Below are 24,013 nucleotides of genomic sequence, written 5' to 3'. Positions count from 1 at the left end.
CATCACTCATCCTACTTAGAAACAAAACTTAAGCAAGATGCTTAGGCAGAGGCACCTGTGCACCAGAATCAAAGGAAGCAAAAGTAAGAGTGTGACTGAAATAGAGAATCGGAACGTACAACAAATGGGCACATCACCAGAAAAGCTCAGAGGAGAATCGCTGAAACGCAGGAGTAAACCAACTGTATGGACAGCAATAAAGGGCTTGCATACCTCAGAGATGTTTGAAGTCCCAACGTGTTTGCTATTTTCCGATGATACTACTAGAACTCTAATAGAAGAAAGGTGACTTTGAGGATGCTTAACATTGGCTACTCCTTTCTTAACCTGATCTCAGAGATAAGGAAATCGTTCTACCCTAACTCCAGTAGAGAGCTCACAATTGGGAACCTGACCTTAAGTCTGTGTTAGTGCCGCGATCACAAACCAGGCTAGCTAGCAGGGACAATCAATGCCAATACGAGATGCACGTTCCTCCGACTTTTGTTTGCTCGGGTTTAAATTTTAGACACCCTCATTCTCCTTGCGAAGACTGGGAAGATAATGTATACTATCTCTCGTCAAAATAGCCTCAACCATAGCCGCGCAGAGGAACCTAGCTCTGTCCATAGGACCAAATAAGAGCTGCATCCCCGCGCGTGGCTACCTAGACCTTCCCTTAGGTAGGGTGCAGTTTGTGCTTGGAGGGAAGGAGAAAGCATCTCTCTCAAATATTCCCGAGGCCACACTTTTTGTATAGACCCACCTGCATGGGAGCTTCGTGTCTCATTGTTCTCAAAGTGTCCTTTCTCTCTGGTTAAGACACTGATGGCCCAGGAGCCCGGTCAAGCGTTCACAGACCTCTCGCTTCACGCTCCACAGTGCACTCTTGGGGTTCGCTCACCGGCTCCAACATCAGCACCGGAGCTGTCCCTTCCTGGCGCCGCACACGCGTACTGCCCGGGAGCCCCTGGAGCTTCTGGGAGTTGTAGTCTAGTCCAGCTGAGCTTTCCCGAAAACCAGAGAGCCGTTAACTACATTTCCCAGCAAGCCAACTTTTAAACTGGCTGCTCCTCCAGTCGCACTCCGCCGCGGAACCTCCCTTCTCCTCTTTTGGAATCGCTCCTGGTTGTTGCAGCTTTCTTCCTCCCAGATTATTTCCTCGTAAGGTCCAGGCGAAAGTGACGCCAGTTCATCTCAGCTGGAGATTTTTTTCTTTGCTGTCTATCGCCTTCCGAAGCTAGACTGATTTTTGTGGTTAGGAAACGCACTACCTTGTGCTAATTCCCAACACAAACGAAACCTGCGCTGTGTGCTGGGACTCCTCGCCCAACACCTTCCCTTCCGGAATCGGGAAAGTTTATGCATTTCCATAGGCAGAGTAAGGGCGGTTTTACAATCTCATTCAACAAACGCGGGGAAAAACTATGATGAATGGCCACACATAAAGTGGTTTACTCGCACAATGGCATTGAGAAGGCGCCCACGCGCGAGCGTGCGCGCGCACACACACAGACACACACACACACACACCAAAGTCCTTCAAAGCTAGATTTCGCGCAAAGCATGCTGAGGATCTCCTTCTGCTTACCTTTCCATACAGCTCCATTGTAACTCGATGTTTCTAAATTCTAGGTATTCCCTCCTGCTCAAACGAAGTGAAGGTCTAACGCAGGAAGCCGAGCTAAACGCACAATACAATAGAAAGGGTGGGGGTGGAGGCTGGCGGAGGGAGAAACGAGGCACGAGGGGAGCGCAGCTGATTTAGATAGATGGTTTCTTTCCTCTGGAGGGAAAGCGTGGAGTCTTCAAGTAGCAGCTGCAGAGAATGAGCTGTGGTCTCTTAGGAAGTGCCAGGGGCACGGTTGCTCTGGGCAGCCCCTCCCGAAGCCCTCCCCCAAGCACCTACCACCGTCATTAGTGCGCACACACAGCCGTTGCTGGCTGAGGGCTGGAGAGCTGATAGGGCACTGGGCTATTTACCCAAAGCAGGTCACATAAAATGAACACATTCATCACCAGAGCCCAGAAGCACCGTCACAGAATAAGATCGGAGACCTCTATTAAATAATTCTGTCCCATCTTTAACAGTCATTCCTTACATTCCAATCCTACTCCTCCCAGACTAGTTCAAAAACGGTTTTGAAATCTCAGAACTGTACTTTTATTACCCTTATCTTTTTCCTTCAGTTGAAAAATATGTGTGGCTATCCATATTCTCTGTACTGATCTAAAAACTCCCTTCCCCTCTTAAGAGTTAACATTATCATCTAGTAATTATCCGGGTTTTCACATGTGGTCAAAATGATTATTGGAGGAAGATTGGAAAAGGGATGAACTCGATACTGACAGAGACATGGAAGTAATAAGTTAAATCAGCTTCAAACTTCATTGCACTAGACAAAGCAGTAGCACAGTGATTCTTAAACTTAAATGTGCTTGAAAACCTCTTGAGGGTGTTAAAATTCATATTCTCAAGGCATGCAAAGAGACCCTCATTCGCTTGACATGAGCAGGTGTCTGGGAATTAGCATTTTAAACATATGCTCGAGCAATTCTGATACAAGTAGTCCTTTGCCATAATTGGAGAAACGCTGCCTGAAAATATTTTATACATAAGAATTTATCAAAGATACAAACCTAAAAAATTTCAGATTGACTCAATATTGCAACAAAAAAGAATTGCGATCTTACCATATTCAAAATGTCCTGTTAATTTTAGATTGTGTTTTTGTTTTTAGAAATCTGAGATGTCTTCTAATCTTGCAATCAATGCAATATAATACAGTTTTTAAAACTACTCAGAAAACATTTTTTAAATGCTCCCCTCATAGTTGAGGTTATGTGACGGTTAGAAAAATTTCATCTAAATTAGCTAAAAACAAAAGGTAAAAAGGAATCCGGTATCAATATGTTTCATGATAGCTTATTAGAAGTAAGAGTGCTGCAACTTTTTTAGATCTATGTAAAGGTGCACTTCTTTATATAATTTTTTTTCCGCAAGAAGTACCAAAAAAAATACTGATTTTTAAATGTATATAATTATTGGCATTTAATAAAAATTTGCACAGCTACTTAGAGTTTGTCTTTCTTCAGAAGAATTTCCTGTTTTGTACTATCATCATTATCTTCCGAAATGCTCAGAATTCAGAGTCTGATACCATAGGACATGTTGAAATACTACAAATATTTAACACCATACTTACAATTACTTGAGATGTTTATCCTTTCTTAAAATTTTACTACAGGGATTTATCTCCTCAGTGGTCTAGTACGCCTCTTATTTGTGGAAGAACCCATGAAAACTGAGTTATGAAAAAAAAAAAAAAAAAACTAGAGTTGTGAAAGGTTTAGAGGAACTTAATTCTGTCCTGTTTCTCCTACCTTAGCTGGATATTTAGGTGAGTTGAGGGAATAAAAAAAAAAAAAAAAAAAAAAGCCAGGAATCAACTAAATGAACAAAAGTGGACTGGGGCTGATTATCTCCCTAAAGTCAGAAGAGCACTTTACATTTGCTTTAAATCTGGCCACGTTTGTGAGTTTCATTTCCAAGGACACCAGATGACTGCTGGAGCTCCAGCTCTTACATACACATTTTAGGCAGCAAGAAGGAAGAAATAATGAAGAAGGGCACCCCAGCATCTCTTTAAGTACACTAGTGCTCTTACATTACAGTACCTAGGACTTAATCTTATCGGCATAACTACTTGCACGGGAGACTGGGAAATGTAGTCTCTATTTGTGTGAATTGGGTGTCCAGCTGAAAACTAGGACTTCTGTTACAAAGGGAAGGAAAACGAAGCACAAGGGTAACATCTGGTTGTTTTTACTACAGGGAATAAGGGAGACTATAAGATAAAGCTTGCTGCTTTTTTCCCTTTGCAATTTTACTAAAATGTAAATACCTAATAATTTTAAAATGTACCCATTCCCAGGGATCTCTATAATTTAAGATCAACCAAAGCCTTGAAATCAAGAAATTACCCTAAAGTTAGAATAATCTTGCTCTTATTGAGGAAATAGGGAAAGAGGGAAGCCTTTTACACTTACATAGAAATCTGGGGTTAATGGATATCAAAAATATATTAAAAGGCAAAATAGACTCAATAGAAGGCGAAGGGGCCACCAGCGAATGTCACCAAGTGTGTAACATGAGAACTTCCCCATATTAGTAGAGCAGGCTCAAAGGTCCTGAGGTCCACAGAGGATGACTTACCTAGCATCACATAGATCGTTAGAGGAATAAATGAGATAAGAACTCTTAAATATTTGTTTTGGGGTTCTGTTTTCTTTTCACTGTCCAACATCATTATTCATTATTGATTGGCTTTTAGCTATCCCATATTTATCTGATATTTACTAGCATTCACTTTGGGGTTTTTTTTTTTTTTTGGTATTTATCTAGTTTATCTATTATTCACTTTGTTGCTCTCAGTCCTTGACTGTATCAGCTCTATTAGACAGTAAAATTCTGTCAAGTAGAGTAAAATGGGGATAATTTATTTAATTAAAACATTGCCAAGAACAAGGATAATTAATTATTAATTAGCAATGATGATTGTGGGTTAAAAAATTAGCAATAGATATTTTGTTTCCACCATTGTTACCATCTTACACTTAGGATTTATGCTGAAAAATAAAACAACTGAGGCCTGTTGTAAGAGATAAGTATGACCCTGGGGATCCACTTCCTCCCTCCTGAAAGTGTTGCTCAAATCTGCAGTGTAAGGGTAGGCTGAATGTTTAATCCTAGGTATTTCTGGGACCATTTCCAAACAAGCAGGAAGCTTTTCTGGACTGAGCCCTGTTACCTTAATCTGTCTTTCTGTGATAGAGGGCTGGTTTTGATTTCAAATTTATGCGGCATCTGTAATAAGAAATGTTATTGATTATCTCATGTGCCCTTTGGAAGAAATTAAATATCCCCATGATATTGATTTCTTTTTAATTAAAAGGAAAAATCACTTTAACTCATTCTTGCTCATGATGTCTCCAAGCCATACATAATCAATACAAGGTGCTTTGTAAAAATAAGTAAATTCGCCCCAACTGAATGAAAAGAAAATGATGCTTTTTTCTATAACAGAATAATATCTAATGATAGATCCCTTTTCTTCAGTATCTCCTCTGTGTTAGGCATTTGCCCTTATCATTCTCTCTAATCCTCAATAATATTTCCAAATAGTATTATTAATCTTATTTTACAAAAAAGAAAAATAATAGAAAGTTTAAGTATTTTACTCATGGACACCTATCTAGCAGGATATTGGGCAAGGATTTAAAGCTCAGAGGTATCTGATTCCAAAGCCCAGACTCTTGCCCATAGTTTTTCTCACAAAAGGTAATATTGCTTCAAAATAAAATATCTTTCAAAGAAGTTTTACTGGACTTTGTTGTTGGTGGCGTTGCTTGGGAATAAGGATACTACATATAGTCCTCTCATGGAATCACTGGGTTACTTATATATTTTCATACATTTTTTTTAATTTGAATAATGTCAAGATTTTCAGATACTGATTCACTTAATGAACTAGAAGTATTATTAAGGAGTTAGTATCAATTTCAGATCTTGTGGTGAAGTGTATGTGGTATATTTCCAACAAATAGAAGGCAGGTTTTTTTTAATCTTTTATTTATATATATATATAGAAGACAGATTATAATCACGCAAATTAGGAGAAAAACAGGAATTCTAAACAACAGTTCCCACATTTCATGCAAAGTACTTATTGAGCTACAGGTTTCAGATTGATAAACTTGGGTGACGGTTTTGTGACCTACATCTTTACAAAGCTGCGGCTTACTTCTAAAGAGATAGATATCATCTTTTAAAAATAATTACTTCGTAAAGCTTTTAAAATTTTTGAAAATAATTTTATAATCAAGACTCAACTTGGTTTCAGTTCCTGTCATGGCACTGCAGAAAGGAATCTGACTGGAAACCATGATGTTGTGGGTTTGATCCCTGGCCTCATTCAGTGGGCTAAGGATCCGACATTACCACGAGCTGTGGTGTATGTTGCATATGTGGCTCAGATCTGGCATTGCTGTGGCTGTGGCATAGGCTGGCAGCTGTAGTTCCGATTAGACCCCTAGCCTGGGAACCTCCATATGCTGTGGGTGCTGCCCTAAAAAAAAAAGACTCAACTTTGTGGAATTTAGATATCAAGTTTTCTACTTCTAAGCTTCTGATTGGTTAAAAAAAATAGTCAATCTAACATATAGAGTCTCAGAACAGAGGGTGGTCCTAAGCAGCACCTCCTAGAAGACTTGCAACCATGTGGAGTATATGTGTTTGTGTTTCGGGGATGAGGGTGGTAGGGTAGGGATGAGATAGGAGAGCATTCTGTCGGCACCCAGCCAAAGTATCTGTGACATTCAGCCTGAAGCTGGGTGCCTAGAGTTACCTGCCAGCCTTCAATAGCTGGGTGCCTAGAGTTAACCATCCATAGCTCAAAGCTAGGCTTACATCTAAGAGCCAAGTCTATCTAGCTGAGAAGAATGAGGCTCATGACAAACATCTATGTCCTGAACTTTCATAGCATTTAAAATATGACAGATTAGTACATGAAGACGGGATCTCGCAGATAACCTAGCTCAGTCCTCCCACATTATGCATTAGAAGTTATATCCTAAACAAATGAAATGCCTGCCTAAAACCCCATAGGTCAGCCAATGCTTTTGAAGGGATCTAACAAATATTAGAAAAAAAGGCCATTTTGAAAGCATGTCACAATTTATTAACAATCAAGTTTATGTGAATCGATAATTTTCATTGAGTTATTTTTAGGTTTCCATATTATAATTTAAAATGGAGTGAAAAAAAGGATAAGACACCACCCTCAACAAGGTTCCAAACTAGTTCAAGAGACCAGATAAACGGATAACAGATAGCAAGATATCAGTGGCAGAGACAACACAAGCAAGGCTTAATTAGGGGCCTGCTACTCTTGTCATTAGTAACTGTTTTACAGGAAAAATATTTAGGGTAAGCAGCAATCAGTTCAAGGATATTCTATGGAGAGTAAATTATGTCTCTGGATAAGGTCATAATTTTGCCTCTTGATAAGTCATAATTATGCCTCTGTATAAGTCACCCAACTGTAAATGTAGGAGAGACAAAGACTAGCAGGCCTTCAAAGGAACTTAAGAATTATTTTTTTTTCTGAGTTTGCAGATAAAGCCTCAAATATGAGTAATGACTCACCAGCATCATATTAATTAATAGCAAAGCCAGTACTAATACTCAATTCATGTGATGTTAAGACCACAACTTCTTTGTAAATATATAACATTTCAACAATCACTACTTTGGGCTTGAACACTTATTAACTATCTCATAACTTGACCAAACATTTGCTCAAAAAATCATGAAATTACCACACATTAAATCAGAACTCAAAAACCTCTTCCAGAAAGATATAATATCTGATGGTTATTTCTCCTATGCTGGTCGAGAAACAGTATATAAGAACTAAGGAGAGTTGAAGTATAATACTTGCCTTTTCAAATAAAGGCTTGTTAAATATTTTAAATTTTACTTTTAAAAATTTGATATAAGTTACAGTACCAAGTTTTATTATTTTTCTCATTAATATTAAGTTTGATTCATGTCTCCACATATTAGAACATTTATAAAGTTCAGAATCAATTGATCTGATGAAATTGGGGGCAAGGCTTTCTCCTGCCTTTCTCCTTGGATTACAAAAGAATCCTGAAGGATAGGCAGGATGGAAAAATGGCAGATGTTGGACATCTTCAATGGTCAATGATGCTTCTTTTTTACAGGTCAATATGGCTCATTTGTAAGCAGGTAGCACTATTCTCCCCATGTCAAGCTAGATCACAGAGATCCTGAACAAAATCTCAAGGTTATAGATGCATAGTGTATCAGTTAACTTTGCTATGTAATAAAAAACCTCAAAATTTGAATGTGATTTAAATGTTCTTAGCTCATGTTTCTGTGGGTTGACAATTGGGATTGAACTTTTGCTGAGTAATTCTCTTTGTCTCATTTGACTTCACATTATTGCGGGGAGCTACAAGTCAGCAAAGTGGTCTCTTGGGGTTGTTTAGCTATTGTATGGGGATTGGAGAGGGACCAGGCCATGTGTCTCTGACATAGTAGGCTATCTTATTTCTGTACACATGGCAGCTTTTCCAAGTTCTAAGAGCAAGAGCAGAAACACACAAGGCCTCCTGAGGTCTACATTTGGAACTGGCATAGCATCCCTTCCACTGCAGAAGATCCCACAATTCAGCTCTGACTGAAGGGATAAAGAAATAAACTGCACTTTTTTAGATGTATTTGTGGGAAAAGGTGAGCATGACATCTTACTCCTCCACCATCTTGATCTCCTCTCCTCTAAACTCCACTTTTTAAAAGTTTTGTCGAAGCATGGTTAATTTATAAGGTTGTGATAACTTCTGCTGTACAACAAAGTGACTTAGTCATATATATACATGTATCCATTCTCTCAGAATATTTTCCCACATAGATTATCATAGAATACTGGGTAGAATTCTCTTTGCTACATAGCAGTTCCCCATTGGCTAATTATTCCATATACCTCAGTGTGCATATGCCAATCCCAAACCTCCAGTTCATCACCTCCCACCTGTCCCCTTTGGTAACAATAAGTTTTTCAAAGCCTGTGAGTCTTTTTCTGTTATGCAAAAATGTTCATTTGTATCCTTTTTAAAAATATTTCACATATAGGTGATATCATATGATGTTTGTCTTTCACTGTCTGACTAACTTCATTTAGTATGATAGTTTCTAGGTCCACCCATGTTGTTGCAAATGGCATTATTTAATTCTTTTTTATGGCTGAGTATTATTCCATTTTATATATGTACCATATCTTCTTTATCCATTTCCCTGATGATGGATATTTAGGTTACTTCCATGTTTTGGCTATTGTAAATAGTCTGCAGTGACAATTGGGATGTGTGTATTTTTTGAATTATGGTTTTCTCTGGATAGATACCCAGGAAATGGATTGCTGGATCATATGGTAGTTCTATATTTAGCCTTCTGAGGAGCCTCCATAGTGGTTGCAACAATGTGCATTCTCACCAACAGTGTAAAAGCCTTCCTTTTTCTCCATACATTCTCCAGCCTTTAATTCTGAGACAGAAAAATGGAGCTGGAAGAATTAGGCTCTCTGACTTAAGACTATGCTACAAAGCTACAGTCATCAAGACAATAGAGTACTGGCACAAAAACAGAAATATAGATCAATGGAAAAGAATAGAAAACCCAGAAATAAACCTAAGCACCTATGGTCAATTAATCTATGACAAAGGAGGCAAGAATATACAAAGGAGATAGTCTCTTCAATAAATGGTGCTGGGAAAACAGCACAGCTACATGCAAAAGAATGAAATTAGAACATTCTCTAAAACCACACACAAGGTGGTGGTGGTGGTGGTGGTCAGTGTGGGAGGAGGGAGGTGAGCTCGTGGGCCGGAGAGGGGGAGATGGCAGTGGTGGCAGTCTGAGAAGGCCTGGACAGTGGTGGTGGTGGCGGCAGAGGCCAAGGTGGAGCCTGCAGAGGTGTGGTTGGACCAAGACCTCCCCCAGTGTGAGCAGGTGTCCTCCTCCCCCCATCACCCATTGCCACCACGCCAGGGAACATCCTCAAGCCCTGGCCCTCAGGGGAGAGGTAACCAGAGCCCAGAGCAGAGACCATGTGACAGGTGCTGGCCCTCACTACTGCCATCCCCCCACCCTGGCCCAAGGCCTGGCACCATGATGTTCTGAGACCAGGTGGGCATCCTTGTTGGCTGGTTCAAGGGCTGGAATGAGTGTGAACAGACAGTGGCACTGCTGTCACTTGTGAAGCGAGTCACCTGCACCCAGGCCCACTTTCTGCAGCTCTGGCTGGAGCACTCACTGGCAGACTGTGATGACATTCACCTGCTGGAGTTGGAGGCCAACAGTGCTGCCATCATCAGCCAGTGGCAGCAGGAATCCAAAGAAAAGGTGTTGTCCCTCCTGCCATCCCATCTGCCCCTGCTCCAGTCGGGCAATACAGAGGCCAAGTCAGAGTATATGAGGCTGCTGCAGAAGGTGCTGGCCTACTTGATTGAGAGCAATGTCTTCATCAAAGAGAGCCGCCAGCTGCTCTCCTATGCCCTATCCACCCGGTCACCACACTGGAGGACTGCAATGATCTGGCTCTGGCTAAGCCACTTGGAAGAGCAGCTAGCTAGCGGCTTCCACACCCAGCCTAAGCCCAGCTACCACTCATGCCAGGGCTCTGGGGAGGCAGGACCAGGCTGGCAGAACAAACCACCCCAGGAAAATGGACACGTGCCCTTCCACCCACCCAGCTCAGTGCCACCAGCCATCAACAGTATTGAGAGTAACGCAAATGCAGGTCTCCCCTGCCAAATCCACCCAAGCCCACTGAAGCACTCCATGTCGCTCATCCCCACGAGCCCCCAGGCCCCTGGTGAGTGGCAGAGTCCAGAGGAGCTTGTGGCCCAGGCTACTTTTACCACGGTGGACCATGCACCCCTCTCACCCCAAAGCAGCATGGCCTCCTCTGACAGTGAGCAGATGGAGGAGCAGGGCTCCAGCTGGAACACTTTCCAGGAGGATGGCAGTGGCATGAAAGACGTGCCCTTGTGGCTCAAGAGCTTCCGCTTGCACAAGTACATGGCCCTCTTCTCACAGATGAGCTATGAGGAGATGATGACACTGACTGAGCAGCACTTGGAATCTCAGAATGTCACCAAAGCTGCCCACCACAAGATAGCCCTGAGCATCCAGAAACTGCATGAGAGGCAGAGCATCCTCAAATCCCTGGAAAAGGATGTGCTGGAAGGTGGAAGTCTGTGGAATGCTCCACAGGAGCTGCAGGAGATCATCATCACCCCAATCAAGGCCTACAGTGTCCTCCAGGCCACTGTGGGTGCTGGTGCCCTCCTGCCAAGGATGGGTGCTGGGGGGAATCACCGCTGCCAGGTGCTGAGTCTCCCCTGGTTCACCCCAGCACAGACAAGGGCAGTGAGGCCAAGGACCTTCCAACTGCAGAGAGCTTTCCTCCTCCACCAGCTCCAGTTTCCACTGATTGCAGTGAATTAGCCCCAGCTCCCATCACTGACGGAGACATCCCCAGCCAGTTTACACGGCTGATGGGCAAAGTGTGCACCCAGCTGCTGGTGTCCCAACCAGACAAGAACATCACCAGTTACCTCCAGTTCATGGAAAAGTGCCTGACTCATGAGGCTTTCACGGAGACACAAGAAACGGCTGCTGTCCTGGAAACAGCAAGTGCTAAAGCTCCTCTGGACCTTCCCACACAAAGTTGCACTAGAGATGCAGAACTACCAGCAGCAAAAAGGCTGGGCATTCAGCACCAACTCACTCCCCATAGCTGGCTCTGTGGGGACGGGGGTGGCCCGGTGGACCAAGCGACAGTTCCCAATTTTTCCCCGGGCCTTTCCGCCTGGCAGGATGGGCCTTCTGAGCCCCTCGGGCTTGGGGGCATCTCCTCGTGACATGCCTTCACCAGCCCCAGCCTTGGGTGCCAGGGCCAACAGAACCTGTGGTTCACTAACCCCGGAGGCGGTAAGAGCATGCCCAGCCAGAGCCGCAGCTTTGTGCAGCACACCCACTCACTCTTGGTCCACTCATCACCCCAGGCCATTCTCATGTTCCCTCCAGACTGTCTGGACCCTGGTCCTGACCTGGAGATCAATCCCACTCTGGAGTCTCTCTGTGTCTAAGCATGACAGAACACTCCTTGGGTGATGGGATAGACAAAACCTCTACCTTTTGTAGCTCAGTATCAAAAAATAACAACAACCACCCAGTAAAAAATGGGCAGAAGATATAAATAGATATTTCTCCAAAGAAGACATAAAGTTGGCCAAAAAACACATGAAAAGATGCTCAACATCACTAATTATTAGAGAAAGGCAAATCAAAACTACTATGAGATACCACCTTATACCAGCAAGAATGGCCATCAAAAACTTAACTTCCTGATGAGAGGAGCTATATATGTATATTTCAAAAGGACTCAGATATCGAAAGGTTTAGGGAATGTGGCCACTGTGACAACCTCCCACACACAGCCCAGCATTGCATTACGGCGACACCCCTTAAAGGTTCTGCATTCTCATGAGTGCCTGATCCTGCTACTCTTGACACCAGAACCCTACCACCATCCTGGCAGGGGATCAATCAACCCCATAGAGCACCTTCTTCAATCCTCAATCAGCGTACTTCTGCTGATTAATTTTCTCTTTGAGTAATTCAATTTAATTATTTACATGGACCTAAGCCTTTCATAACAAAGATGTGTTCAGAAAATTCCTTCCAGCACACATGCAACAGCTGATTACTTCTTCTGAGTAGTAACTATTTGCAGGATGTAAGGTAGGTAAGGATTGCTGGATAAAAGAACTCACAAGCCTCGTCACCCCTACCAAAAGGAAAGAACACTTTTCATTTGTCCATGACCATCCTGTGGAGAAAAGGGAGACTTGGTCATTTCCCAACAGGTACTCTGTCACATTCTGTCACATCAGTTACTATTCCTGCCACAAAATCTATAGGAAACTTGAGCTAGAAATATTATCAATCATTTCTAACACAAATTTTTTAAGCAATATTTTGTCCACAAAGATGTTGTCTATGAGAAATAAATCATTTTCTTCTATCCTTGAGCTCTTTTACAGTCTGAGTATGATGTGTTCCTGAAAGGAGGAATATTATCTCATTATAAAGCACACATTTGACTCTGGTTGAAACAATTACAATTGAAGTACACTTTTCTTTAGATTGCCATGACTCATTGAAAGACGCATTTTATTTCCTAATGATACTGATATAAATAAGAATTTTTCTTCTCTGTCTCTCTCTCTTTCTTTCTTTCTTTTTTTTTTTTTGACTGCTCCCACAATATATGAAAGTTCCTAGGCCAGGGATCGAAACTGTGCCACATCAATGACTCAAACCACTTCAGTGACAATGCTGCATCCTTAACCTACTGCACCACAAGGGAATTCCAAGTTTTTCTTTATAGTAACAAAGACCTCTTCAAGGAAAATCTTATTAAACTGTTAAAAATCAGATTAAGCACAGATTCCATACTAGCATAGATTAATACCTTGTCTTTAAGAAGGCCATAGTGTTCTATAGGAATGAGAAGGAGAGTGAGAGAGTCATATTTAGGAAGAATTAGGGACTATGCTAGACACTTCACATAGTTCAGCTTAAATATTTACATTAGCAAGAGGCAAATATGATTTTTGTCTGCAAAACAGGAAAAGATGGCAACAGTCAAACTGGGTAATTGGTAGATTTAATAAAGGAGGTATTTACAGAGCCGTGGGCAGTGTTAATGGAAACCAACAAGGGAGAGGAGCGTACTCTGGGACTAGAAGCAACAGAGAACCAGGGAGAAGTTACAGCCAGATGGCCAAGTTCCAGGAATGGAGCATTTGAAGAGAGGAAAAACTGCTGAGGAAGGTGGAAAAAAACTACTGCAGTGGAAGAAAAAAACCAACCTCCCATCCTCTGTCTCTGGCCAGCTCCCCATTGGCTGAACCTAATCAGAATCCTGAGCCATGGAGTCTGTTGATACAGTTCCTGTATTCAGCCTCCTAAGACACAGAAGAAAGGTAGGGTAGAGACAGAGGGCAAATAGGAGGTATCAGCACATTGTCCCATTTTATTTTATTGGGTTTTTTTTTTTTTTTTTTTTTTTTGCTTTTGGGTTTTTTTGGTTTGTTTTTTGTTTTTGTTTTTGTGGGTTTTTTTTTTTTTTTGAGGGCCACAGGTGTGGCATATAGAAGTTCCCAGGCGAGGGGTTGAACTGGAGCTACAGCTGCTAGCCTACACCACAGCCACAGCAACACCAGATCCGAGCTGCATCTGTGACCTATACCACAGTTCATGGCAATGCCAGATCCTTAAGGCACTGGGTGGGGCAGAGATAGAACCTGCATCCTCATGGATACTAGTCGGGTTTGTTATGGCTGAGCCACAATGAGAACTCACATTGTGTCATTTTAAAGATGAGCAGGAGTTCCCGTCGTGGTGCAGTGGTTAACGAATCCCACTAGGAACATGAGGTTGAGGGTTCAATCTCTGCCCTTGCTCAGTGGGTTAAGGACCCGGAATTGCCGTGAGCTGTGGTGTAGGTCGCAGATGCGGCTCAGATCCCGTGTTGCTGTGGCTCTGGCGTAGGCTGGCAGCTACAGCTCCGATTAGACCCCTAGCCTGGGAACTTCCATATGCCGCGGGAGCGGCCCAAGAAATGGCAAAAAGACAAAATAAATAAATAAATAAATAAAGATGAGCAGAATAAGAGTCAAAGGAAATAAGAACTTTTGTAGGTCACAGAGGCAAAACAAAATTTAAACTCAGATTTTTCTTTTTTTCTTTGCATTCATTTATGTGCTATCTTATTGAGCTTTGTTAAAAGAAAAACAACTAGTAATTTCATCATAGGGAGTTTTCCTAAAATTACAACTCCATTTTCTTCATTTAACTGTCAGAGCCTTAACATCTCTAGGACCACACAGTCAGGTGTGTACTTACATGGTAACATTTTAACTGGACCCTTGAGTAATCTCTATATACCATCTCTCTTTCATCAGCTTTGATTGTTGTTTCCTAAAATGAACAATTTCACTAATGGATTTTGTGTGTGTGTGTGCTTTTTAGGGCCACACCCATGGCACATGTAGGTTCCCAGGCTAGGGGTCGAATTGGAGCTGTAGCTAACAGCCTACACCATAGCCACAGCAACACAGGATCTGAGCCATGTCTGCAACCTACACCACAGCTCAGGGCAATGCCAAATCCTTGACCCACTGAACAAGGCCAGGGATCAAACCTTCAACCTCATGGTTCCTACTTGGATTCGTTTCTGCTGGGCCGCAATGGGAACTCCATGAATTTTTTAATTATCCAAGTCAACAAATATTTAGAAATCGCCCAATAGGCACCATAGTTGTTTTTGACCCTGTAGTGGATATAACTGACATATTTGACACAGTCTGTACCTTTCAGTGCTTATTATCTTACTTTTTTACAAAAAGCACTATATCTGCCAGGAGACCAAGTGTCTTGTTTAACTTGTTCACTACTTTCAATCAGTACCTGAGTGTCTGGCACATAGTAGGTGCTCAACAAACTCTGAGGTATTGATGCATAATATGTAAAATATTGAAATCAAATAGAATGAAGCTCATAAATGTGTGGCACACGTAGTAAAGGGTTAGGAGGCTGCGGAGGATGAAGATCAGGGAGGACCAGGGAGGATGAAGAACAAGGAAGACTGTTGAAAGTGGAGATGTTCAGAAGAACCTGAAAAGATGAACGAGTTTAAATAGATACAAATGGGGAAAACATTTGAATACCTTAGGGGGGACTTTGGGTACTTGGGAGGGGAAATGGTCCAGGGCTAGATTCTTCTATAGGAAATGAAGGCAAACTTGATAAAAGGAAGAAGTTTGCTCTGGAGGAACCCACTCTTCCCCTTCTGGTGCTTTTGCAGATCTTTCTTCTCCCTGTTCACCTTCTCCCATCCTAGAGCATCTCCTTTCCCCAGAAATGTCAGATGTTTTAAGTTGCATAATTGTCAGGAAAACCTGCTTATCTAGATTCACTTCTTAGCATAAGGCTCTGTATAGTGACTTCTAGTGCTAAATTGAAAATTTGCTTAAGATCTTGGCTTATGGCACAAAAACAGACACATAGATCAGTGGAAAAGAATAGAGAGCCTAGATATAAACTCATGCACTTATGCATTTATGGTCAATGAATCTATCTATGACAAAGGAGGCAAGATCATACAATGGAAAAAAGACAATCTCTTCATTAAGTGGTGCTGGGAAAACTGGAGAGCTACATGGAAAAGGATGAAACTAGAAAATTCTCTAACACTACATACAAAAACAGGTTCAAAATGAATTAAAGATCTAAATGTCTCCTAAAGTAAAGGAAATAAAATAAAAAAATAAATAAATGTGCCCTAATTAAAGTTAAAAGCTTTGTACAGGAAAGGAAACCACTGGCAAAATGAAAGGACAACCTACTGAATGAGAAAAAATACTTGCAAATGATATGATCAATAAGGGATTAATATCTAACATATACAAACAGCTCATACAAATCAACATAAAAAACCAAACAACCCAATTGAAAAATGGGAGAAGAACTGTATAGACATTTTTTCCAAAGGGTAAATATAAACGGCCAATAGACACATGAAAAGATGTTCAGCACCCCTAATCATCAGGGAAATGCTAATGAAAATCACGATAAGATACCACCTCACATCTCTCAGAATGACTATCATCAAAAAGAACACAAATAACAGATGTTGTTGAGGATGTGGAGAAAAAGGAACCCTCATACACTGTTAGTGGGAATGTAAACTGATGCAGCCACTCTTCTAAAAATAGAACTACCATATGATCAATCAATTCTACTCCTGGGTATATATCTGAAAAAAAAAATCAGAATGGATAAGCAATGGGAACTATATCCAATCTGCTGGGATAGAACATGGCAGAAGATAATATAAGAAAAGCAATGTGTTACTTTTCTCTATAGCAGAAATTGGCACAACATTGTAAAGCAACTATACTTAAAAAAAAAAAAAACCACACAAAATCCCACTAACTCAAAAAGACAAATGCACCCCAACATTCACAACAGCATTATTTATACTTTCCAAGATATGGAAGCAACCTAAGCATCCATCAACAGGTGAATGAAAAAGATGTGGTATAATGGAATACTGTTCAGCCAAAAAAAATATAAAATTTTGCCATTTGCAGCAACATAGATGGACTTGGAGGGCATTATGTTATGTGAAATAAGTCAGACAGGGAAAAACAAACACTGTATGATATCACATATGTGTGGGTCTAAAAAATTCACCAGACTAGGAGTTCCCGTCGTGGCGCAGTGGTTAGCGAATCCGACTAGGAACCATGAGGTTGCGGGTTCAGTCCCTGCCCTTGCTCAGTGGGTTAACGATCCGGCGTTGCCGTGAGCTGTGGTGTAGGTTGCAGACGCGGCTCGGATCCCGCGTTGCTGTGGCTCTGGTGTAGGCTGGTGGCTACAGCACTGATTCGACCCCTAGCCTGGGAACCTCCATATGCCGAGGGAGCGGCCCAAAGAAATAGCAAAAAGACAAAAAGACAAAAAAAAAAAAAAAAAAAAAAAAAAAAAAATTCACCAGACTAAGGAATAAAACAAAAATGAAGCTGACTCACAGATACAGAGAACAAACTCATAGTCCCTAGTGCTGGGGGGGTGGGGGGTCAGTATAGAGGTTGGGGAGTAGAAGGCTCAAACCATTGTGTATAAACTAGGCTCAAGGATATATTATACAATATGGGGAATATAGTCAATATTTTATAATAATTGTAAATGGAAAGTAACCTTTAAACATTCTATTAAAAATTATTTTAATTTAAAAATAGTTTCAGCTAAAATGATCTGGGAAGATTTTCTTAATTCTTCCAGATATACTTGTCTGGTGCTCCTACAGTGCTCAGAGCTTTGGCCATCATAGCACATCTTGAGGTGCACTGAGATGGCTTATGTTATGGTCTCTTTCCCCGCAGTAAGAGGCAGGAGGATTAGGACTATCCTCCTGTTGCCATACAATGTATAAAGGACCGTGTGTTACCAATAAGCCATAGGTAGGATTTTTAACTATTTTATGAATATGATTCTACTTATCTTTTCTTAAATGCTGCATTTCAAGCTGATGAAGATAATTTTTTGGTAAAGGTGTTTTTGGAACCCTGAAAACTACACTGTAGATGTGGCTAGGTGTAGGACTAACTTGGTTTGGGATATAGGGCAACCAACCATTTCAGTTTGCCTAGGACTGAGGGCCTTGTTGGGATACTGGATTTTCAGGGTTAAATCCCCCCAAATCCCAGAAAACTGAGGTGAGTTCATCCCACCCTACTCAGAAATGAGAAACAAATCATCATAAGCTTCTTTTATTCTCTATGCTATGCCTATAAACCCTAGCTAAGGTTATGTTAGTGCTGAAAAACGTAATTTCTGATCTTGCTTTTTCATCTCTTGACTAATGGAACATTATGTCTCAGTAGAAAAGCTCGCACCCTGTGAAGAGTAGCCAGTCGAGACTGAGAATTCATAGGCTCTTCCATTATGTTGCTTTTAACAACCACAGTAATTGCTTCTCTCCATGTTCCCAGTTAGATAAAACCAAGCTATAAGAACTTCTAACTAGGGAGCTTTCCCTCTAGATATTTCATTACAGATGGGTTTGTAGAAAGTGATTTTGTGATTGTTGGTTTGTTGTTTCTAACTCTCAGAAGCTACTTGAAGAGAAATTACTTTCATCCCTCAGAGGAGACACCAGATCGGAGCATGGCATTCACACCGAAGCACTTTGGCTCTATACGAATTAAACCCCACTGAATGGAATTTCAGATCAATTCACCGCATGATTTCTTCAGTGGGTTCCTTGTTTCCACCTATAGAGAAAAAGGATTGGTGGGTGATAGAACAAGAATAAAAATTATACAAAATTGTGAGGAATTGATTTTCTTATTTGGGAAATGAGGTGGATACTGTTGTGTTGGATGTACTCTCCAATCTACACTTGAAGCCAGGAGAGGGGCAGCTCATCAGCTCTTTCATCAGCTTGGAATCCACAAAATGATTAGATTATAAGTTTAACTAATGCAGCTCAAGTGATTTTTCTGGAACAACAGTGATATGAATACACAAGAAAATTTTGTCCCCCAAGACCTTTATGTACTATATGCTTGTTAATAATTGTGGCTTCAGTTACTGGCCTATTTGTTGCCATTCCGATGGATCACCGGCACAAATCAGACAAAGGCAACCCTAAGCCATTCTTCTCTGCTGGTACATTTAATAGCTGGCTTTTTAAGAGAGTTTACTAAGCTTTTTAAACATGATATTTTATAATTTTCTCTTCATATAAATCCCACAAACTAGATATTGGGATGATCCTTGTTTACAGAAGATAGAATCAATTGAGGCGTGGGAAGTTTATAAACTTTTTTTTAAGCAAAAATGTAAGTATTCCAGTTCAGGTGGTATGGCCCTGGAGCAGCAGGCTTATCCACTCTACCCAAGTTCCTCCCAGAAGTGAACAAGTAGCTCCACCTTCTACAAAAAGACATGGTCTGCAGAATAATTTTTGAAAATTTTGAGTAATTCCTATAACATCAGAGAAGTAGCTTTGACTTTTGTTTATGTAACTACAAAATTTGAGTTCCTTCATTTTAAAAAAAGGTACTCCCAAACTAGGACACAAATTGCCAACTATTCTTTTAGCTGCATATTCAGAAAACAAGTCTTGCAGAATTTTCCTGTCCAAGAATCTTCATCCTAACTTCCATAGCACAAAGCTTGAGTTAAGAAAATTATCAATGAAGCAGATAATGATAATAGAAATGTAATATTGGATATGAATTTTATAGGGGGAAATTATGCACATATATTTTTACATTGTTTTTTATATTGTGGGTTTTTTTACATTATGTTTCTTACATCAAAAGAAAATACTTTCCCTTTTATAATTCTGTAACAGCAAGTCCTTTCAAAAATGAAAGGTATGTTATCATAAAATTTTTGAAGAAAGAGTAAATTAATAAAGTAACAATTTCTTATATCTTTTATCAACTGATATAAGCATTATTATTACGATTCTCACTTTATAGATGAGGAAACAAAACCACAAAGTAAAATGAATTACCTAGAGTACATGTCAAGCAAATGGAAGACCCTAGAGTGGAAGGTAGTTTTGCAAAAGGAGAAATGATTTACCCTGGGCCCAACAGCTATCCTAGGAAGTACAAGGTCATTCGCTGGGTCATCACTCCAGCTCTTGAGTTGCTATGGGAACCAAGCAGTTAGAACCCTGAATAAATAAATGTACCTTTTAAAAGGAGTCACTGGCATAACCAAGAGCATTCACCAAGGCTCAGAGGCTCTTTCCCTAACAACAGCCTTCTATATCTAATCCTAAATCTGCATATAGTTTTCTTGATGCTAGATTCTTCTGGAATGTTTAAATTCATGTGGCTGAAAAAAGAAAATAGTTTTCATAAAAGGACTTTTAAGCAGGGTGATTTGCTTTGGGGCAGGATGACCCTACCCAACTGAAATAGAACTCTGATGGCTATCATTAATAAAATAATAAGATGAATACCCCCCTTTTCACAGGGGTATCTGCCATTTACAAATTATATTAATATTAACTAAATCACTGATTATCAAGACAATCATTTAGGTGGAAGATATGCTGTTTTTAATTGTGTTATATATTTTTATGGTTGAGGGTAGACGAAGGAAACATTTATAGATGGATTCTTCCTGTAATAGTTTGTAAATTTATGTAGAAGAAATTGCAAGTGTCTTTTTGCAATTTCTGTTGCATTTTGTTGTATTGGCCTCTGACTTATATTGCTGTTTATCATTAATTCCCTTGTAACTAATGGTTATAATCCTGATGACAAAATATAGTATTTATAGATTACCAAAAAAAAGCCCCATATTTTCACTTTAATTTATGGCACCAATAGAGTCTGAAACGAAAACAGAAAAGTAACCTCTAGGGTTTCCATTTATTTATTACTTTGTTTTCAGAAAGAACTATATACCTTCTAGCAAAAATGTAGTGAGTTTCTAGAAAAATCATGATACTTGCTGTGGATAATCAGAAGCCCAATTTCATACTCAAACAAACCAATATAAAGAAAGAAAGGAGTTCCCGTCGTGGCGCAGTGGTTAACGAATCCGACTAGGAACCATGAGGTTGCGGGTTCGGTCCCTGCCCTTGCTCAGTGGGCTAACGATCCGGCATTGCCGTGAGCTGTGGTGTAGGTTGCAGACGCGGCTTGGATCCCGTGTTGCTGTGGCTCTGGCGTAGGTCAGTGGCTACAGCTCTGATTGGACCCCTAGCCTTGGAACCTCCATATGCCGCGGGAGCGGCCCAAAGAAATAGCAAAAAGACAAAAAAAAAAAAAAAAAAAAAAAAGAAAAACTTCACTGAAGTTATGGACATTAAAGATTTTCGCAAAGTCGCTCGCTACTTACTGAGTCAACCGGCATTGAAAGCTGGTTTTACATTATCAAAATAGCTGAGTACAAGTTCAGCTACTCCATTTTCAGAGTAAGAAACATTGATTAGCCTCTTGACTTCTGTGAACCTTTATTTTTCTATCTGTAAAATAAGGTCCGCCACAGCTACAGGGCTGTTTTTGAATGTTATATACACTGTAAAGAGCTATGCTGATGGAATTGATGGTCAGAGGCACTAGGACGGACTTGAGTAAGCTTGGACATGTTATTGCATTACGCCTCGTGTTACTGAATGTCCTTGCCTGTAAAATGAGTAATGAGTATGAGATTTGAAGGACATTTTTTTTTTCAGGATCAAATGACAGGATGTATACCTGTGAAAATTCTTTTTCAAACTACAAAACATGTGCTAGCCAGAGCACATTAGTATAGAAAAGAAGCACATCTACAACTGAAAAACACTATGATATCTTTGGATACCAAGTGTTTTTCAAAACTACGTAAGAACTGTGCTTAAAAAAAAAAATCCCATGGAAGGTTGTGATACATCATGTTTTTAATATGATTTAAAATTTAATGTCTGAAATAACGAATACTGAAGAGGGTATGGAGAAAAGAGAAACTTCCTACACTGTTGGTGGGAATATAAATTGGTGCAGCTACTATGGAAAACAGTATGGAGGTTCCTCAGAAAACTCAGTATAGAACTACCGTATGATCCAGCAATCCCACTCCTGGGCATGTATCCAGACAAAACTGTAATTCAAAAAGATATATTCACCCTTATGTTCATTGCAGCACTATTCACAATAGCCAAGACATGGAAAAAACCCAAATGTCCAAAAGGAATAAGATGATGTGGTACATATATATACAATGGAATACTACTCAGCCATAATAAATAATGAAATATTGCCATTTGTAGCAATATGGGTACAACTAGAGCTTCTCATACTAAGTGAAGTCAGAAAGAGAGATACAAATACCATATGATATTACTCATATGTGGAATCTAAATATGGCACAATTGAACTTATCTATGAAAGAGAAACAGAGTCATAGACATAGAGAACTTGTGGTTACCAAGGAGGGGAGTGGGGAGGAGGGGAAGGAGGGACTGGGAGTTTGGAGTTAGTAGATGTAAACTATTTCAGATAAACAGCAAGGTCCTACTGTATAACACAGGGAACTATAGTCAGTATCCTGGGATAAAATATAATGGAAAAGAACATTTTTAAAATGTTTATACACATGAATAAGTGAGTTACTTTGATGTACAGCAGAAATTAACACAACATAGTAAGTCAACTATACTTCAATAAAAAATAAATTAAGAAAATAACAACAAAAACTTGTGTCTGCTATGTTGAAGGCTCTTCTTCTCTTCCCCCATTAGATATGTTAGTGTTACTCTAGGTTATCACTTGGTCTCTCTCCTGCCTTGTATTTGCTATCTTCCTAGACAAGCTCATCCACACCACAGCTTCAATTTTCATTGATTTAAGGATGACCCTATATCCTATTTTTAGCCCATATGTGTCCTTGCCCCTTAGACTGGTACCACCAGTTGCGTACTCTTTCCACCTGTATGTCCATGGGTACCTCAGCCATAGCAGGTCCAAAAAAGTCCTTCCTGGCCCTGCACTTGTACCTTCCTCTGTGTGCCCAGTCTTTGCAAATGGTTCCACCATCCACCTTGTTGCTTGGGTCAGAAATCTTGGCTTGATATTGCCTTTTCAATCTTTCTCATGCTGCAAATCCAGTCAATAACCAAGTATTATCCTTCCCACTATTTAAACATCTTGCCAATTAAACCCTTATCTCCATTTCCTCAGCTTCCTTCCCAATTTGGTCACCTTCACCAGGTGTTTGAATTTTTGATTCTAGTCCCCAGCCTCCATTTTCTCCCAATCTATTGTCCACATCCTGTTCTGAATAATCTTTCTGAAATCTAAAATTGATCTTGAGTTCTTTATGCTTAAAATTTTCTAATGGCTTCCCTGTGCCCAGCGACTTAACATGACTCACAAGGTCTACATGATCTAGCTTCTGCTTGTTCTCGCAGGCTTCTCTCTCATCTCCATACTCTACCCATCAGCTTTATTGAGTCTCTCTCATTCTTCCATTGTGCCAATGCTCCCTCTTGCCTCTAGGCTTCAACACAGGCTAGGTCTTCTTCTTGGAAGTCTTTATCACTATACTCCCTATAAAACACACACACACACACACACACACACACACACACACACACACGCACTTTAATTCATAGTCAATTTTTTAACTCTTAAACTTCCATAATCTATGAAACATTCCTTACCCAATCCACTCTGAATCTAGGCGAGGTATCATCCAGTATATCAGAGGTATATTCCCTATACTTCTACCACTAAAAAATTATATTATAATCATCATCAGATTACTTACATATTATCTCCACTGAATCATACAATTGGTAAGGACTAGATATGTGTCCATTTTTTTTTATGTCCTTCTCTCCTTGAACATGTTGGGATTCATCCAGAATCACAGACCCAAGTAGAAGAGATATATCAAGAGATTTTTGGTTTTTTGTTTTCCAAGGAATTGGGCTATATGATTGTGGGAGCCAGCTAGACTCGTCTGAAATCTGTAGGGCTTACCATCAGGAAGGACAGGCTGGAATTCTTAGTGATGAGCTGAAACTGTGGTTCACAGGCAGAACTGCTTCTTCAGGGAGGCTTCAGCTCTGCTCATAAAGTCTTTCAACTGATTGAATCAGGCCCAGTTCACCCGGATTATCTAAGATTATCTCCCTGACTTAAAGTCAAATAATTATGGACTTTAATTACATCTACAAAATACCTTCACAGCAGCACCTAGCTTAGTGTTTCAACAACTGTGGACTAACAACCTAGGTAGGTTGAAAAACAAAACTAACCCCCTCATCTCAACACTCCAGTATAAGGTAAAAGTAAA

General features: G+C 40.3%; 1 protein-coding gene and 1 pseudogene across 3 annotated transcripts in view; one reads left to right on the top strand and one right to left on the bottom strand.

Moving 5' to 3' along the window:
* Positions 1-1,809, bottom strand: part of RAB3C (RAB3C, member RAS oncogene family) — a 317,768-nt gene extending 315,959 nt beyond the window's left edge. For 2 of the 3 annotated variants that reach the window (XR_014831368.1, XM_003359779.6), the window contains exon 1: positions 1,571-1,809. Coding sequence is in view for 2 of the 3 variants with exons in the window: in XM_003359779.6 (XP_003359827.2) it covers positions 1,571-1,588 (18 nt within the window). In the remaining variant the exon portion in view is untranslated. Of the gene's footprint in view, positions 1-745 lie in introns of all 3 variants that reach the window. The other variant, XM_003483830.5, reaches the window with a different exon arrangement.
* A 7,924-nt stretch (positions 1,810-9,733) lies between these two features.
* LOC100523148 (protein Smaug homolog 2 pseudogene) lies at positions 9,734-11,828 on the top strand (annotated as a pseudogene).
* The last annotated feature ends 12,185 nt before the right edge of the window (positions 11,829-24,013 follow it).

The sequence above is a fragment of the Sus scrofa genome, chromosome 16 (assembly GCF_054392235.1).
Source record: "Sus scrofa isolate SSC_HxYL_T2T_F1_AM1 chromosome 16, Sscrofa_HxYL_maternal_Yorkshire_Landrace_v2.0, whole genome shotgun sequence".
Lineage (NCBI taxonomy): Eukaryota > Metazoa > Chordata > Mammalia > Artiodactyla > Suidae > Sus > Sus scrofa.
The sequence above is the reverse complement of the archived record's forward strand: the minus strand, read 5'-3'. Positions and strand labels throughout refer to the sequence as shown.